Source organism: Phytophthora ramorum (assembly GCF_020800215.1).
Source record: "Phytophthora ramorum isolate Pr-102 chromosome Unknown Phyram_PR-102_s0005, whole genome shotgun sequence".
In the NCBI taxonomy this organism is placed as follows: Eukaryota; Oomycota; class Peronosporomycetes; order Peronosporales; family Peronosporaceae; genus Phytophthora; species Phytophthora ramorum.
The window spans coordinates 2,932,539-2,949,313 of NW_027150651.1; the positions used below are offsets into that span (position 1 = coordinate 2,932,539).

At 61.6% G+C, this 16,775-nt stretch overlaps 5 protein-coding genes across 5 annotated transcripts; 1 reads left to right on the plus strand and 4 right to left on the minus strand.

Annotated features, from left to right (window-relative positions):
- Positions 1-126: 126 nt before the first annotated feature.
- On the minus strand, positions 127-1,131 carry KRP23_6681 (EEF1A lysine methyltransferase 4; the record flags this gene model as incomplete). Its single annotated transcript, XM_067891903.1, has 6 exons — positions 127-185; positions 252-579; positions 640-717; positions 787-822; positions 897-984; positions 1,061-1,131. 6 exons carry the CDS (start codon positions 1,129-1,131, stop codon positions 127-129), a joined length of 660 nt encoding a protein of 219 aa, XP_067746215.1.
- Positions 1,132-1,496: 365 nt separating this feature from the next.
- Positions 1,497-7,517, minus strand: KRP23_6682 (uncharacterized protein; the record flags this gene model as incomplete). Its single annotated transcript, XM_067891904.1, has 1 exon — positions 1,497-7,517. The coding sequence occupies one exon, from the start codon at positions 7,515-7,517 to the stop codon at positions 1,497-1,499; it is 6,021 nt and encodes a 2,006-aa protein (XP_067746216.1).
- Positions 7,518-7,849: 332 nt separating this feature from the next.
- Positions 7,850-8,395, minus strand: KRP23_6683 (uncharacterized protein; the record flags this gene model as incomplete). Its single annotated transcript, XM_067891905.1, has 1 exon — positions 7,850-8,395. One exon carries the CDS (start codon positions 8,393-8,395, stop codon positions 7,850-7,852), a length of 546 nt encoding a protein of 181 aa, XP_067746217.1.
- Positions 8,396-8,694: 299 nt separating this feature from the next.
- KRP23_6684 (Plasma membrane ATPase) lies at positions 8,695-11,901 on the minus strand (the record flags this gene model as incomplete). The annotated part of the gene is made up of 1 exon (XM_067891906.1): positions 8,695-11,901. The coding sequence occupies one exon, from the start codon at positions 11,899-11,901 to the stop codon at positions 8,695-8,697; it is 3,207 nt and encodes a 1,068-aa protein (XP_067746218.1).
- Positions 11,902-14,237: 2,336 nt separating this feature from the next.
- Positions 14,238-15,795, plus strand: KRP23_6685 (uncharacterized protein; the record flags this gene model as incomplete). Its single annotated transcript, XM_067891907.1, has 2 exons — positions 14,238-14,660; positions 14,749-15,795. The coding sequence occupies 2 exons, from the start codon at positions 14,238-14,240 to the stop codon at positions 15,793-15,795; spliced, it is 1,470 nt and encodes a 489-aa protein (XP_067746219.1).
- Positions 15,796-16,775: the final 980 nt, after the last annotated feature.

The following is a 16,775-nucleotide window of genomic DNA, read 5'->3' on the forward strand; positions in this document are numbered from 1 at the left end:
GACAACGAAGCAGGGTCAAAGGAAGAGAGGAGCCGCATCAAGCACAGGAGCAGCGAGTGGCGTTTGCTGGGAATTATATGCAGTTCTATGAGTGTGGCACGTTTGCTTGACCTGGCGACGTGCACTTTACTGAGTGCTAACCTTGGTCTTCTGCAGCACGTAGAAGAAATAGCCCAGGCCGATCTCTGCGAGTAAAACAGTAGTTAGCACGCGATGGCTATTCAATGCAGAGATTAGTTGCCGTGACGGACCGATGTTGTGGTAGGAGTAGTCCCAGCCGTAGACTGTGCTCGTCGGCGCCTGCTCGCCCTCGCCCAGCAGGAAGCGCTTGCGGAAGTGCGGCTGCGCGAACGAGATCTGCAGGAAGGTTCCCTGCGGCACCAACACCGACGTGATGCCGCTGCACATGGCGGCGGCCTGCTCAATCACAGTCTCTGTGGGCGACCAGACGTCGCCTTCGTCACACATAAGCGCGTCCATGGCGGCCTTGTCAATGACCACGTCGAAGCTCTCGGCCGAGAAAACCTCACGCAGCTTGGTCATGTCGGCCTCCAGCCACTTCATCTCAGGCATCTCTTCCTGCAGTCACCGCGTCGATTAGTCCAGAGTGAACATTGCTGGGACGGAGTTGCCACTCACACTGTACTTGGCGCTCATGCGCTCGATAACGACCTTGGAGAAGTCGATGTTGGTGATGTTGTGAAAGCCTGCTTTGTACTGTCACGGCGAAGAAGCACTCCAATGAGATTTATCAGTCAAACCGCCTCAGTAGAAACGAAAGCCTACCATCTCGACGCTGAACGTCGAGTTCCCGCACCCCACCTGCCGTAACCAGCCAACCAACTCGTCAGTTCTGGTTCGCACTACATCGTCGTACCAGTCTAAAAGCTCCGTACCATGAGGATGCGGTCCGACGGCTGGACGTACTTGCTCAGCAGCTCCGCCACGTTCTCATAGCGGGCCAGCCAGTCGTACGACTCCTCGCTGTCATCGGCCGTCACACGACGTTAATTCTTCCGATTGCATGGTACTAGGAGGTGGTAAATACAATACGCCGCACCCGTCGAAGCGCGAGTCCCAGTAGCTCTTCTCCTTGTACGTGCGGTTGTCCTCGGGCAGGTATTCGGTCATGTTGACAAGGTCTCTGATTTCAAATCGAGTGGCAGTCGGCTGTTGTTTCTGTACCTGCACCACACAATATTTAGTGCGCCAAAAAAAGGCAACTACAACATCATCACGAACTGCGAAAAGACCTGCTTCACGCCTACCTCAGCGAATTCACAACCAGGACAGACGAACGGCATCAAGTCATGCCTTGTATACTACTACAAAGCTTCTATAGGAGATAAGCATCAAATAGAAGGCCACTTGCCACCAAATACAACTCAGCTTATTCATCGTGTATTATTTCACTTTTCATCCCGCTAGCTTTGTACTAGCGCTAGGATAGTAGCATGTCGTCCACCAGCTCGCAGTCGCTACATGCGCCGTCGCATTCAATAGTAGGTGTGCGACTCACTGTTCGAGCTCTTCTTCTGACTGTTCTTTTGTTTCTGGTTGCCGTGTTTCTTCACTTTGTGCTTCTTGTTGTGCGAAGATCCGCCAGAGGTACCACCATAACCACCGCTGATGCCATTGGCGCCGTCGGTCGTCTGCTCCACTGGGCTGTCTGCTTCGACACCCGTGCTGCCATCATTTCCGTAGGCATCACCAGTCGTCTGCACCTGGTCCACCACAGCGGTGGTTCTATCGTACGAGTCACCCGTCGTCTGTACTTGATCGTACACATTACCACCCTCACCACCATTTCCTGACGTCGTGGTCGGCGCGGGAGTCGACTGCACGGTGCTGCCACTGCCCGATCCGCCCGGCTTGCCGCCCGTCTTGCTACCATTGGAGCCACTGACATTGCCACCGTAGCTGCCAGCGCCCGACGTCGTGGTCGGCGCGGGAGTCGACTGCACGGTGCTGCCACTGCCCGATCCGCCCGTCTTGCCGCCCGTCTTGCTACCATTGGAGCCACTGACATTGCCACCGTAGCTGCCAGTGCCCGACGTCGTGGTCGGCGCGGGAGTCGACTGCACGGTGCTGCCACTGCCCGATCCGCCCGTCTTGCCGCCCGTCTTGCTACCATTGGAGCCACTGACATTGCCACCGTAGCTGCCAGTGCCCGACGTCGTGGTCGGCGCGGGAGTCGACTGCACGGTGCTGCCAGTGCCCGATCCGCCCGTCTTGCCGCCCGTCTTGCTACCATTGGAGCCACTGGCATTGCCACCGTAGCTGCCAGTGCCCGACGTCGTGGTCGGCGCGGGAGTCGACTGCACGGTGCTGCCAGTGCCCGATCCGCCCGTCTTGCCGCCCGTCTTGCTACCATTGGAGCCACTGGCATTGCCACCGTAGCTGCCAGTGCCCGACGTCGTGGTCGGCGCGGGAGTCGACTGCACGGTGCTGCCAGTGCCCGATCCGCCCGTCTTGCCGCCCGTCTTGCTACCATTGGAGCCACTGGCATTGCCACCGTAGCTGCCAGTGCCCGACGTCGTGGTCGGCGCGGGAGTCGACTGCACGGTGCTGCCACTGCCCGATCCGCCCGGCTTGCCGCCCGTCTTGCTACCATTGGAGCCACTGACATTGCCACCGTAGCTGCCAGTGCCCGACGTCGTGGTCGGCGCGGGAGTCGACTGCACGGTGCTGCCACTGCCCGATCCGCCCGTCTTGCCGCCCGTCTTGCTACCATTGGAGCCACTGGCATTGCCACCGTAGCTGCCAGTGCCCGACGTCGTGGTCGGCGCGGGAGTCGACTGCACGGTGCTGCCACTGCCCGATCCGCCCGTCTTGCCGCCCGTCTTGCTACCATTGGAGCCACTGACATTGCCACCGTAGCTGCCAGTGCCCGACGTCGTGGTCGGCGCGGGAGTCGACTGCACGGTGCTGCCACTGCCCGATCCGCCCGTCTTGCCGCCCGTCTTGCTACCATTGGAGCCACTGGCATTGCCACCGTAGCTGCCAGTGCCCGACGTCGTGGTCGACGCGGGAGTCGACTGCACGGTGCTGCCACTGCCCGATCCGCCCGTCTTGCCGCCCGTCTTGCTACCATTGGAGCCACTGACATTGCCACCGTAGCTGCCAGTGCCCGACGTCGTGGTCGGCGCGGGAGTCGACTGCACGGTGCTGCCAGTGCCCGATCCGCCCGTCTTGCCGCCCGTCTTGCTACCATTGGAGCCACTGGCATTGCCACCGTAGCTGCCAGTGCCCGACGTCGTGGTCGGCGCGGGAGTCGACTGCACGGTGCTGCCACTGCCCGATCCGCCCGTCTTGCCGCCCGTCTTGCTACCATTGGAGCCACTGGCATTGCCACCGTAGCTGCCAGTGCCCGACGTCGTGGTCGGCGCGGGAGTCGACTGCACGGTGCTGCCACTGCCCGATCCGCCCGGCTTGCCGCCCGTCTTGCTACCATTGGAGCCACTGACATTGCCACCGTAGCTGCCAGTGCCCGACGTCGTGGTCGGCGCGGGAGTCGACTGCACGGTGCTGCCACTGCCCGATCCGCCCGTCTTGCCGCCCGTCTTGCTACCATTGGAGCCACTGGCATTGCCACCGTAGCTGCCAGTGCCCGACGTCGTGGTCGGCGCGGGAGTCGACTGCACGGTGCTGCCACTGCCCGATCCGCCCGTCTTGCCGCCCGTCTTGCTACCATTGGAGCCACTGGCATTGCCACCGTAGCTGCCAGTGCCCGACGTCGTGGTCGGCGCGGGAGTCGACTGCACGGTGCTGCCACTGCCCGATCCGCCCGTCTTGCCGCCCGTCTTGCTACCATTGGAGCCACTGACATTGCCACCGTAGCTGCCAGTGCCCGACGTCGTGGTCGGCGCGGGAGTCGACTGCACGGTGCTGCCAGTGCCCGATCCGCCCGTCTTGCCGCCCGTCTTGCTACCATTGGAGCCACTGGCATTGCCACCGTAGCTGCCAGTGCCCGACGTCGTGGTCGGCGCGGGAGTCGACTGCACGGTGCTGCCAGTGCCCGATCCGCCCGTCTTGCCGCCCGTCTTGCTACCATTGGAGCCACTGGCATTGCCACCGTAGCTGCCAGTGCCCGACGTCGTGGTCGGCGCGGGAGTCGACTGCACGGTGCTGCCAGTGCCCGATCCGCCCGTCTTGCCGCCCGTCTTGCTACCATTGGAGCCACTGGCATTGCCACCGTAGCTGCCAGTGCCCGACGTCGTGGTCGGCGCGGGAGTCGACTGCACGGTGCTGCCACTGCCCGATCCGCCCGGCTTGCCGCCCGTCTTGCTACCATTGGAGCCACTGACATTGCCACCGTAGCTGCCAGTGCCCGACGTCGTGGTCGGCGCGGGAGTCGACTGCACGGTGCTGCCACTGCCCGATCCGCCCGTCTTGCCGCCCGTCTTGCTACCATTGGAGCCACTGGCATTGCCACCGTAGCTGCCAGTGCCCGACGTCGTGGTCGACGCGGGAGTCGACTGCACGGTGCTGCCACTGCCCGATCCGCCCGTCTTGCCGCCCGTCTTGCTACCATTGGAGCCACTGACATTGCCACCGTAGCTGCCAGTGCCCGACGTCGTGGTCGGCGCGGGAGTCGACTGCACGGTGCTGCCAGTGCCCGATCCGCCCGTCTTGCCGCCCGTCTTGCTACCATTGGAGCCACTGGCATTGCCACCGTAGCTGCCAGTGCCCGACGTCGTGGTCGGCGCGGGAGTCGACTGCACGGTGCTGCCACTGCCCGATCCGCCCGTCTTGCCGCCCGTCTTGCTACCATTGGAGCCACTGGCATTGCCACCGTAGCTGCCAGTGCCCGACGTCGTGGTCGGCGCGGGAGTCGACTGCACGGTGCTGCCAGTGCCCGATCCGCCCGTCTTGCCGCCCGTCTTGCTACCATTGGAGCCACTGGCATTGCCACCGTAGCTGCCAGTGCCCGACGTCGTGGTCGGCGCGGGAGTCGACTGCACGGTGCTGCCAGTGCCCGATCCGCCCGTCTTGCCGCCCGTCTTGCTACCATTGGAGCCACTGGCATTGCCACCGTAGCTGCCAGTGCCCGACGTCGTGGTCGGCGCGGGAGTCGACTGCACGGTGCTGCCACTGCCCGATCCGCCCGTCTTGCCGCCCGTCTTGCTACCATTGGAGCCACTGGCATTGCCACCGTAGCTGCCAGTGCCCGACGTCGTGGTCGGCGCGGGAGTCGACTGCACGGTGCTGCCACTGCCCGATCCGCCCGTCTTGCCGCCCGTCTTGCTACCATTGGAGCCACTGGCATTGCCACCGTAGCTGCCAGTGCCCGACGTCGTGGTCGGCGCGGGAGTCGACTGCACGGTGCTGCCAGTGCCCGATCCGCCCGGCTTGCCGCCCGTCTTGCTACCATTGGAGCCACTGACATTGCCACCGTAGCTGCCAGTGCCCGACGTCGTGGTCGGCGCGGGAGTCGACTGCACGGTGCTGCCAGTGCCCGATCCGCCCGTCTTGCCGCCCGTCTTGCTACCATTGGAGCCACTGGCATTGCCACCGTAGCTGCCAGTGCCCGACGTCGTGGTCGGCGCGGGAGTCGACTGCACGGTGCTGCCAGTGCCCGATCCGCCCGTCTTGCCGCCCGTCTTGCTACCATTGGAGCCACTGGCATTGCCACCGTAGCTGCCAGTGCCCGACGTCGTGGTCGGCGCGGGAGTCGACTGCACGGTGCTGCCACTGCCCGATCCGCCCGTCTTGCCGCCCGTCTTGCTACCATTGGAGCCACTGGCATTGCCACCGTAGCTGCCAGTGCCCGACGTCGTGGTCGGCGCGGGAGTCGACTGCACGGTGCTGCCACTGCCCGATCCGCCCGGCTTGCCGCCCGTCTTGCTACCATTGGAGCCACTGGCATTGCCACCGTAGCTGCCAGTGCCCGACGTCGTGGTCGGCGCGGGAGTCGACTGCACGGTGCTGCCACTGCCCGATCCGCCCATCTTGCCGCCCGTCTTGCTACCATTGGAGCCACTGGCATTGCCACCGTAGCTGCCAGTGCCCGACGTCGTGGTCGGCGCGGGAGTCGACTGCACGGTGCTGCCACTGCCCGATCCGCCCGTCTTGCCGCCCGTCTTGCTACCATTGGAGCCACTGGCATTGCCACCGTAGCTGCCAGTGCCCGACGTCGTGGTCGGCGCGGGAGTCGACTGCACGGTGCTGCCAGTGCCCGATCCGCCCGTCTTGCCGCCCGTCTTGCTACCATTGGAGCCACTGGCATTGCCACCGTAGCTGCCAGTGCCCGACGTCGTGGTCGGCGCGGGAGTCGACTGCACGGTGCTGCCACTGCCCGATCCGCCCGTCTTGCCGCCCGTCTTGCTACCATTGGAGCCACTGACATTGCCACCGTAGCTGCCAGTGCCCGACGTCGTGGTCGGCGCGGGAGTCGACTGCACGGTGCTGCCACTGCCCGATCCGCCCGTCTTGCCGCCCGTCTTGCTACCATTGGAGCCACTGGCATTGCCACCGTAGCTGCCAGTGCCCGACGTCGTGGTCGGCGCGGGAGTCGACTGCACGGTGCTGCCAGTGCCCGATCCGCCCGTCTTGCCGCCCGTCTTGCTACCATTGGAGCCGGTAGGCGCGGGGGTCAGATTGCTGGGAATGGGAGTGGGTAAGTTGGTGGTAGGAATGGGGTAGGTCGTAGTTGGGGCCGGGTAGGTTGGTGTTGCTGTCACTAGGTTCACTGGGGTCTTTGTCACAGGCAAGTGGCTTCCATTTCCACCCTTACCTTGCTTTTTGCCTTTGGCCTTAGTGTGGCCCGTCGACGGAACATCTCCACCATTGTTACCACGTGTACTTGGCTTGGACCCCTTCTTGCTCTTTTCTCCCTGGTGGTGACTGTGTGCCGGGGCACCGTAGTCTCTGTTCTCACCAGTCTTCAGACCCTGTTTGCCTTGGCCGTCCTTGTGGCTCACAGGGGCGTTCGCACCATCGTAGTGTCCGCCACTGCTGCCCTTCAAAGACGCCTTGCCATTCGGAGCTCCTGGGGTGGCTCCGTCTCCGCCATGGTGCGCTTTCTTACCTTTCGTACACGGCTTGGGCGGAGTGTGGGTACCAACGCTGCCCTTGCCACCATTGACGACAGCCTCCCGGCCACCCTGGTAATCGAGCGTCCGCGTCGACAAGATGGGGGAAGAACCGTAGCCCTTCGCGACGGTCACGTATCCGGACTTGCCGTTCGTGTAGCCGTTGACGGCAGCCGTCACAGCGTTGGTCGGACTCGCGGAGGAAAACATGACGCCCGTGTTGCTTGGGGACGTGACCTTGCGAAGCTTCACGCCAACTTGGGGGTTTCCAGCAGCGGCGATGTAACTGGACGGCGACGCCACATTCAAAGCATCGGTCGCGGTGGTCCCGTAGAAGTTGGTTGTCGTATCAATGTATCGTCCGTTCTTGCCGCGCTTGTCCCCATGGGCTGGGTGTCGGTGACTCGCCACAGTAGCTGGGGTGGTGGCAGCTACTGTCGAGAGCGCAATGACTGTCCGGAAGATGGTCTTGGGGTAAATCATTGTGGTCGGAGGCGAGTCACGAGTGGGACACGAGCGCGGACGCTGAAGAAGTCGCGGTGCGACGAGGGAGCGCTGGGAGAGGCTGTGGAGCTTGCGAGGCGGAATTCAAAGTGAGGGAGCACTGAACGAATGCGCGCACCATTAAAGCACCGGGAAGCTCCTCCATCTCGCGTCATATTGAAGACGCAAGGTCTTATCCAGATCCTCCTGCCTACATAGTTAGCATCTTCACGTCTGACCCGGAGAGAAAGCATTCATACACTCGAAAATAGATGACAGCACTACTGGCGTGGCCTACCTCATTGGCTCCACTCTGTCGCAGACCCCGCTTATTATGGGTCGTGCCAGCGGTCGGGGCACTCCCGCGCGAAGTGGCCGAACTGGTGGCACACGAAGCAGCTGCCGGAGTCCCGGCGCGGGCGTTTTCTGGGCTGCTCGTGGCCACGCCGGGGACCCGCAGCTTCCGATCTCGGCCTCTTCCTGTGCTGCGCCAGCAAGGACGGACCGGATCCGTCGCTGCGCTGCAAGAGAATGGCCTCTTTGGCCGCGGCGTCAAGATCTTCAGGCTTAGACTCGCGCAGCAAGTGCGCCAGCTGCTCGCAGCCCACGCCGTTGATGAAGGCCACTACGTAGTAGGGCTCCGGGATGGCGTAGCACTCTCCAACGCGGCGCAGCGCCTTCTTGTACTCCATGAACGTCTCGTGCGGCAGTTTGCGCTTCGCCAACACGCGCGCGACGGCGAACGCCGCCAGCAGCTCCTCCTCGCGCCGTCGCTTGTCCGTCACCTCGCTGCAGGCCGAGAAGGACTCGCGCTTGAACTCAGCCGTGGCCTCGCCCGCCGCCTCCTTCCCCAAGCCGTTGCGCCCTTCCAGACGCATGATCGTCTTGGTGATGTTGAACTTGACTTATCTATCGGCCATAATCAAACGCAATGAAATTGGAAAAAAAAACTGTTTGCAGGAAAATGAGGTTGCATTTAGATCGTTTTCCTACTTCGAGTTGTAATTCTACAGCATTCACAATGAACTCGCCAACTCCGCGCAGACAACCTCAACCATTGAAGCAGACGCACTGGTAGTTCACTAAAACATTGCTCGTAACAGCTAGAGCGCAGGTAAGTCTTCTATCGACACCACTTTCACTCTAACAATCACTGCCTCCCAACAACATAGCATGCTTATACCGTGCGGCTGGCACGGATCGAGCGCTGCGCGTTCGACACGACCGAGTGCGTCATCGTCGGGTGGCCGGCGTTGATGCGCTCCGTGAACGCCTTGTTCGCGTACGTGTTCTTGGTCAGCATGTAGTTCACCGCGAACTTGATCACGTCAAGCGGGAACTGCCACACGATGGCCCACAGCCAGGCAATCAGCGTGTAGCCGCCGCCGCAGCCGATCACGGCAATACGGTCCGTCGGGTAGCCGCCGAAGCCGATCCAGCCGATCACCGAAGCAACGATCTGGGCGAACACGAAGGCGATCAGCAGCAGGTTGCACGGCTTCTCAGCGAAGAACCAGTTGTTGCTGCCGGCCGTACGCGTCACGAAGATCAGAGCCTGACCGGAGATCGACACCTGCAGGTACACCAGCGAGCGCAGCACACCCTCCTTGCGCTGGATGCCGGGGCCGATCATCTCGTTGTTGCGCGTCCACGTCTGGTTCCAGTTGCTGAAGCCCCACACGTAGTCGCAGAAGGCCACCTCGTTCGTGATAGGCACCTCGTCGTTACCGATGAACTCCACGCCCTTGCCCAGCTGCGCAGCAGTGAACACGTCGTAGTCGCCCTCGTACGCGGCACCGCCCACACCCAGCGTGTACGCGTACACGTACTGGTTGTAAGCCGCCTCGGCCGACGGCTTCGCGTCGTTCGGCAGGCTGTTGAGGTGCACATCCGCCAGGTCCTCGAACAGCTGCGAGCGCGAGTCGTACTTCTCCTGGTACTGCGTCCAGTAAGCGTTGATGGCGCTCTCACGGAAAGAGCCCACGTCCTGCACGCTAGCGGCCTGCGGCACGCTGCCCGTCATCTCACCACAGCCCGTCGCGTTGTTGTCCATCACGCACGTCTGGTACTGGTCCTGGAAGAAGTCGTGGCACTCGTTCTTCATGCAGCTCGCGCAAAGGTTCTCCACGCCCGTGCTCTCGAAACCGCTCGAGTTGTTGATAACAGCAAACAGCACCACCGTCGACAGCGTCAGCCACAGGCCGAACGTGATCGACGAGATGAACACCTCACGCAACTTCCACGAGTCCGGGTGCGGCGACGCCACCACGTTGTCCTTCGAGATCGTCAGGATGGTACCGTCGTTCAGGATGGCCAGGATCACAACAAGAATCGGCGGGAAGTACCAGTTCCACGCCACCGTCAGGATGCCGAACGTGAACACGATACGCACCGTCATGGCGATCGAGTACATGGCGTAGTTCTTCATGCGCAGGAAGATCTCACGGCTCATGCGGATGGCCGTGATGATCACACTCAGACCGGGAGAAACCAGCACAATGTCCGACGCGGCACGCGCGGCGTCCGTCGCATCGTCCACAGCAATACCAATGTCGGCCTGAGCCAGGGCCGGAGCGTCGTTCACGCCGTCACCCGTCATGCCCACCACCTTGTCCAGCGACTGCAGGTGCTTCACGATCTCGAACTTGTGCTCCGGGAACACCTGAGCAAAGCCGTCCGTGTCGTAGATCATCTGCGCCAGGTTCAGACCAGGAGGAGGCGCCGTGTTGAAGAAAGAAGTGTCCAGGATGTTCGTCGGCATTCCCAGCTGACGGCACGTCTCGACGGCGATGGCCTTCTGGTCACCCGTGACCATCTTCACCGCGATGCCCAGAGCAATGGCCTTCTTCACCGTGTCGGCCGTGTCGTGGCGAGGCGGGTCGAACAGCGGCAGCAGACCGATCATCTGCCACTCGCACTCCTCCACCGGCACGTCGCCGCTGCGGGAGATACCCACACCCAGACCACGGTAGCCGCGCGAAGCGAACTCGTTGATGCGGTCCTCCACCTCAACGCGAAGCGTGTCGGCGTTTACGTCCATGTCCAGCACCACCTGCGGGGCGCCCTTCACGGCACGGAACACTTCGCCCGTCTTGTTGTCCTTGAGCTTGGCAATCGTGCGCTTCGTCGTGGGGTCGAACGGCGTGTAGTGCAACAGCGTGTACTCGTCCCACATCGTGTCCTTACCCGGATACGTGTTGTGGCACACCACGTCGATGGCCTCGTTGTTCTCGGTACGAGCCGACAGCGCGCCGTACTTGAGGATGTCGTCCGCGGTGAAGTTGTTGTACGGGATCAGGTTGTCCATGTCCACCGAGAGCTGGTTCAGCGTGAGCGTGCCCGTCTTGTCCGAGCACAGCACCTCCATGCTGGCCATCTCCTCAATGCACGTGAGACGCGTCACGATGGCGTTCTCCTTGGCCAGAGCCGACGAGCCGATGGCAAGCGTCACTGACAGCACCGTCGGCATAGCCACGGGGATGCCGCCCACGATGAGCACCAGAATGTTGGCGACGCCCAGGCAGCCGTCCGTCACGATCACGCACGGGTTCTGCGAGCTGCGGCCGGCCATCTGCACCAGTAGCTCCACCACGCACCAGAAGAGGATCGACACCATGCAGAAGTTGCCCACCGTGGTGAGCACCATCTGCAGGCGGCCGTGCGAGTCGGCCGTCGCGATCTTCTCGGCGGCGCGGCCCAGGAACGTGTTGATGCCCGTGCTGGTCACCACGGCTTCGATCTCGCCCTGCTTGACCACCGAGCCAGAGTAGCCCTCGTCGCCCTCGTTCTTGGTCACCGGCAGCGACTCGCCCGTGAGCGACGACTGGTCCACCTTGACGGCGTCGCCCTCCAGGAACTTGAGGTCGGCCGGGATCACGTCGCCCAGACGCACGCGCAGCACGTCGCCAGGCACCAGCAGGTCTGCCGGCACATTCTTAATCTCCCCGTCACGGAACACCTTGGCCTCGGGCGCCAGCTGGCCCATGAGCGCCGACACGGCGTCGCCCGCCTGCACCTCCTCGAAGTAGCCGATGCACGCGTTCAGCAGCAGCAGGAACAGGATGAGCGCGAAGTCGGCGTAGTCCAGCAGCACGATCGACAGGATGGCGGCCACCTCCATGGCCCACGACAGCGGGTTCCACATGAAGCCCAGGAACAGCGTCAGCTTGTTCACCTTCTCCTCCGGCAGCTTGTTGGGGCCGTACTCGGCCAGCCGCTTCTCGGCCTCATCGGACGTCAACCCCTCGCGGGACGTCTTGAGCTTGTCCAGCGCCGCGTTCAGGGGCACCTGCGCCCACTGGATCTGGCCCACGTCGTTCGTGTAGTTCTTGACGTCGTTGGGCGTCGCCATGGACATGTACGAGTTCCCTGCGGCACCAGCCATTTTGGGTGTGTCTGGTGCGGAGCCCGAAGCTTCGTCGACGGACTTGACGCGGTCAGTTGAGGAAGGCTCTGGCTGGTCTCTCGACGGGAAACGGACGGCAGCGAACTCGGAGAAGCGCGCGGCGTCGGTGACAGTCGGGAAATTGCAGAATGAAGAACCCGCCACCGCCCGGCCACACAACCGCGCTCCGAGCTGCGCTCCTGACGCTGCCCTGCTCTCTGCCCTTGCGCCGCCCGCTGATTGGATGCGTGGGGGATTTATAACCAATCATTGCGCGCGAGGTTTTTCGATACGAACCGACTCGTTACCTCACGCTGGCTCATCTGCCTCATACAAAGCGCAACATGCTGATTCTTTGGGGGCGAGGTTATTTTTGGACGGCTGGTGTACACCACACCATATGCGACACGGTCCGTATCTTTTCTATCGGAAGTGATTGGTTGTCGGGTGCAATTCCATCGAGGGTCCCAGCATGGCGTAGAGGGCTGGTTTTACAAGCTCGAGGCTCGCGTCCTTCCTGCCCTGGGTTCGCCGTGGCGGCAGACCAAGCGAGGATACTTTCTGACCTGTGCGCGCTGATCAAGCAGCATACCGCGGTTGCTGGCCAGTAGGCGTCTCGCCAGCTCTGCCGCTGAGCCGAGGAAAATCGAGCAAGCGGCGCGCAATACCGCATGCGCGCCGCGCCGTGATTGCTAGGATTGCAGCGACTGCGAAAAACCGAGCTTGAAATGAACCGCCCGAACGCCGCTGCCGCGGTTTGTCAGCACCGTCTCTCCTGCGGGCAGCGCTGCATTCTCCAGTTGGTGCAAATTGCTATCCTACATGTAGTGCTGCTGCCGAGCACCAAAAGGATGGCCTTGTATCTGTACGTGTACATGTATGTGCTGCCGACGCCTCGGTTCTGGCCGCCGTGTGTTCATGTGTGCTAACATGGGCAAGTGGAGCTAACGAACATGTGGATCTCTCGCTATTATAGTCTTCTCGAAGAAAACAGGCACCAAGTGAGCGCACCCAGCTCGCGCGGCAGCCTTGAGAACTGTCGCGCGGTAGCCTTGAGAACTAAAGCCTACATGTACCGGTACGTTTGTGCTGCGCGACACGAGCGTACGAGCTGAGAAATTGACCAGGAATGTGAGGCGGGCGGGCGGCGGAGCTGGGATGCGATAACTGTCGGACCTGCTCTCGTCGTAGCCGTTCCAAGCCTCTGCGGCACTGCCGGCGATCTGCCACCGTGTTGCTTCGCGATTGAACGTGTTTCAGCGGTCGTAAGGCGCTACAGGTACAGGTACCAAGTGCAACGCAAGTTGCCTTGCCTGCCGCGTTTTGCGGCAACTTCGAGCAAAACAATCTGATAATCAAGACGAGGCGAGCCGGAAATTGCCCCCTCCGTCGCGGCGCAGATTTGCTGCAAACGCGATGGACGCGAGTGCAGACGCCGGCAAGGGTAAGACGGTGGACGACGATGGGAACTGCAACTCGGCCTCGCCAACCGGAATCGGAGCGCAAACCGAGTTTGGCAATGCGGAGCTCGTCGACGTCGTCGCGTTGTCAACGGCGGTACCGGAATCGAACATTCGATCCTGTGAGAGTCGATGCACTGCTATTTTGCGCTGGATGCGTAGAGACGGGTTAGGACAAAGTCAGAGCGACCAATACTGAACGCAAGTCACTTGCCGCTGGAGCACTAACAGTGGGACCCTTCAAAACAACATAGAGAGCCGGGGACGACTATGAGACAAAGGCGGGGTTCCACGGTTGCAGCACCGAGCCACTTAACTGCCGAGCCGGCAGTTATGTGGCAGTGCCGACAGGTGAGCTCGAGCTTGCCTCGCTGCTTGCTTGTCTCGGCCGAAAAGTGACCTGCGGACTGGTCCGATGCGTCCGCCAGCGCTGGCCGCAAATGAGCGTGGCGCGCGTGTCGTCTTGCAACATGGCGCCAAGATCCGGAGCCCGTGCAACTGGGACACGGGCACGTGTCTAGCGTGTTGCCGCTGATGCACCGCGACGGCACCCCACGCTTGGCGCTGCCTTGGGACACGCTGGTGAGGAATCGATCAATGCCGTCGCGGCAAAGACCCCGCAGCTTCCCGGCGGTGCTGCTGGACTGCTCGGTCTGAACCTCCACCCTGACGTGTTGCGAGGGCCACTTTCGCTGCCGATGTGTGGTTGCCCTTGCACGCACACCGCCTGACCGGTTGTTTGCTTGCGGGGCACCCGCCTTCATCCTGCATCCGCCAAACTTAGCGACTCGTTACGCTTTTTATAGGATGTACCCTGCCATGGGGACGACGCTGGTGGTCACAAGCCGCACCGTACGTCATTGAATTGCAGCAGCGATGGTGGCTGGTGGCGGCCTCGTGCTCACGCCGGCGCAGCGCACCCTCGTCGAGAAGAGCCGCGCCGTCAAACAGCAGCGCGCGGCGGCACTGGTGGCCCAGCACGAGCTCGAGGCCAGGACTCGCGCGCACGTGCAAGAAATCAAAGCTCGATGTCAGACTCAGCACGCGCCTCCCACTCGACGCCTAATCCTGCGCCACGTCGGCGAAGAGCTCGCCCGCGTTGCGCATCGAATGCCGTCGAAGGCGCGCCCGACACCTCCTCATGCCAGCAACAATCGGAGATCGCCGTCCAGTGCATCTGCACCCAGCAACCACGACGATGCCGAGCAGCAGCAGCGCGCAGACGATGGCTACGACGAAGAGCGGTTCGGCCCCGTGCGGCGGCCTCCACGCAAGCAGCCGCCGAACCTCTGGGTCCCGGTAAGTCTCTCGTTGCCTTCCATGATCCGAGCCGCGGACTAACTGCAACACACACATGCGAACGATTCGCGACTGGCAAAATTGGCAGATCTTCGAGCAGGAGGTGGCGGAGGTGCTGCAAGCCAAGACGGAGGCGGAGCGCAGACGGCTGGCGGCTGCTGCCGAGTACCGCGATCAACTGGCGCAGCAAGAAGCCAACAAGCATTGCAAGCGCTTGGACGAGAAGGCGACTGCCGATGCCTTCGCTCGCGCCCAGGCAGCTCAGCAGGCCGAGTGGCGGGAACAAGCCAAGGCCGAGCAGAAGCACCGCCAGGACCAAGTGCTGGTCGAAGCTCAGCGCTGGCAGCAAGACCTCCGTGCGCAGGCAGAGGCGCTGCGGGGAGCCCAGGAGACAAAGGAGCGCAACGAGCGTCGCGCGCTCGAGCGGTTCCGCCTGATAGATGAGGAGGAGAAGCACCGTAAGGCACAGCGCAAGGCGACCGAGCTGGAGGAGGTCGTGCGAGTCAAGCACGCGAATGCGCAGCAACTGGAGCTCAAGCGTCAGGCCGTGCTGCGCGAGGTGCAAGCAGACCTGGAGCTCCAAAAAGCCTACGAGAAGAAGCTTGAAACGCAGGAGGCTGCGCGCCGGGCAGAGCTGGATGCGATCCTCGCCAAGCAAAGCCAAAAGGTAAAGTTGGCGCTGCTCAATGTGAAGAGCGCGGAGGAGAAGGCGCGCGAGGACGAGCACCGGGCCCTCGCAGTACAGGCGGTACTGCGAGCTCGAGAGACCGAGTTGCTGGAGCAAAAGGAACGCAGGAAACGAGAGGCTGCGCGCGCGCAGGTGCGGGCGTTAACGCTGCAGAAGGAAGAGAAGAAGTCCCGACGACTCTCACTGGAACAAGAGGAAGCTGTCTACGCCAGTAAGTTCAAGGCGGACTTCCACACGTGGCAAATGGAGCAGGCGGTGGTGACGGGCAAAGTACACGATCGCAACCGCGAGTACCAAAAACTGGTTCGGCAGCAGATGAGCGAGGATGCCGTGCGCAGGGCCGAAGAAGACAAGTACGGCATGACTCTGTTAGAGGCGGAACTCAATGCCAGGCTGCTGCAGAAGGCTGGTATCACGTCACCGCCCAAGGACATTCATCGTAGATAGGCATGTACTAAAGTTAACATTGAAGACCACACCACAGCCCAGCACGCTCAGGCCTTCCCGTTCCGTCTATCCGGACACCGTATCCATACTTACAGCTCGCACTGGTCCCTATGAGCTCGAGTTCGTAATGTGCAAATGAATGATGGGATATTGCGCAGCGCTGTGGGCTCTGGATGAAGGCAACTTCGAGTGAAGAGTAGTTTTTTTATGAATGACCTTGGTAGGCTACTGCAACTGTCAAGGAAGGCTCTGGAGGACCTAAAACTAGCAGGCGACTGCATAATAACTTGTTGCAGAGATAACTCAGCTAGCAGGCGACTGCATAATACTGTAGTAGCTTGTTGCAGAGATAACTCGCCAAATAAATGCACTCGCTGCTGTATTGCTGGCACTTTTCGTTGGACCACGCTAACACGACGAACATTGTCCGATAGATACTGCATCTCTAACCATTAGCAGTCGTCGAGGCGGTTCATCAAAGCATTGCTCCTCGTCGGTTACAGCAGGCTCTGATGCCTTGTGCTGTGCACCACCTCCTATTTCCGTTTGTATGAAGTCCCAATGAGCGTGCTGCATGTATGCGGCGAGGAACACCGACCGACTTTATGCAATGCGGGGACCTATAGTCTCCCGAGCTCATTTGGACGGCCATCGCTTGCGTTTTGCAATCTGTGCCTTGTATTATAAAGGAGGGCGTGAAGAAGCTATGTTATTTGTATGTGGCGCTTCGAACAATACACGAGAACTTAATACATGTATGTGCTGCGCTCTCTCGGTCAGCTGAACAAAGTTGGCGACCAGGCCGCAAGGTCGCCGAGGATATACAGCGCCCAAGGAGTGCTGATCCAGGTGACCACGTTTGCGAAAGGCGACTGTATCTGCGCTGCTCGTTCACTAACGGTCAGTCGTATTGCTCTGCATCTAGCCGTTAGGTAGCTATGATACCAGTAGTGAGCATGCTTCTTGTCTCGTTTGGTGAA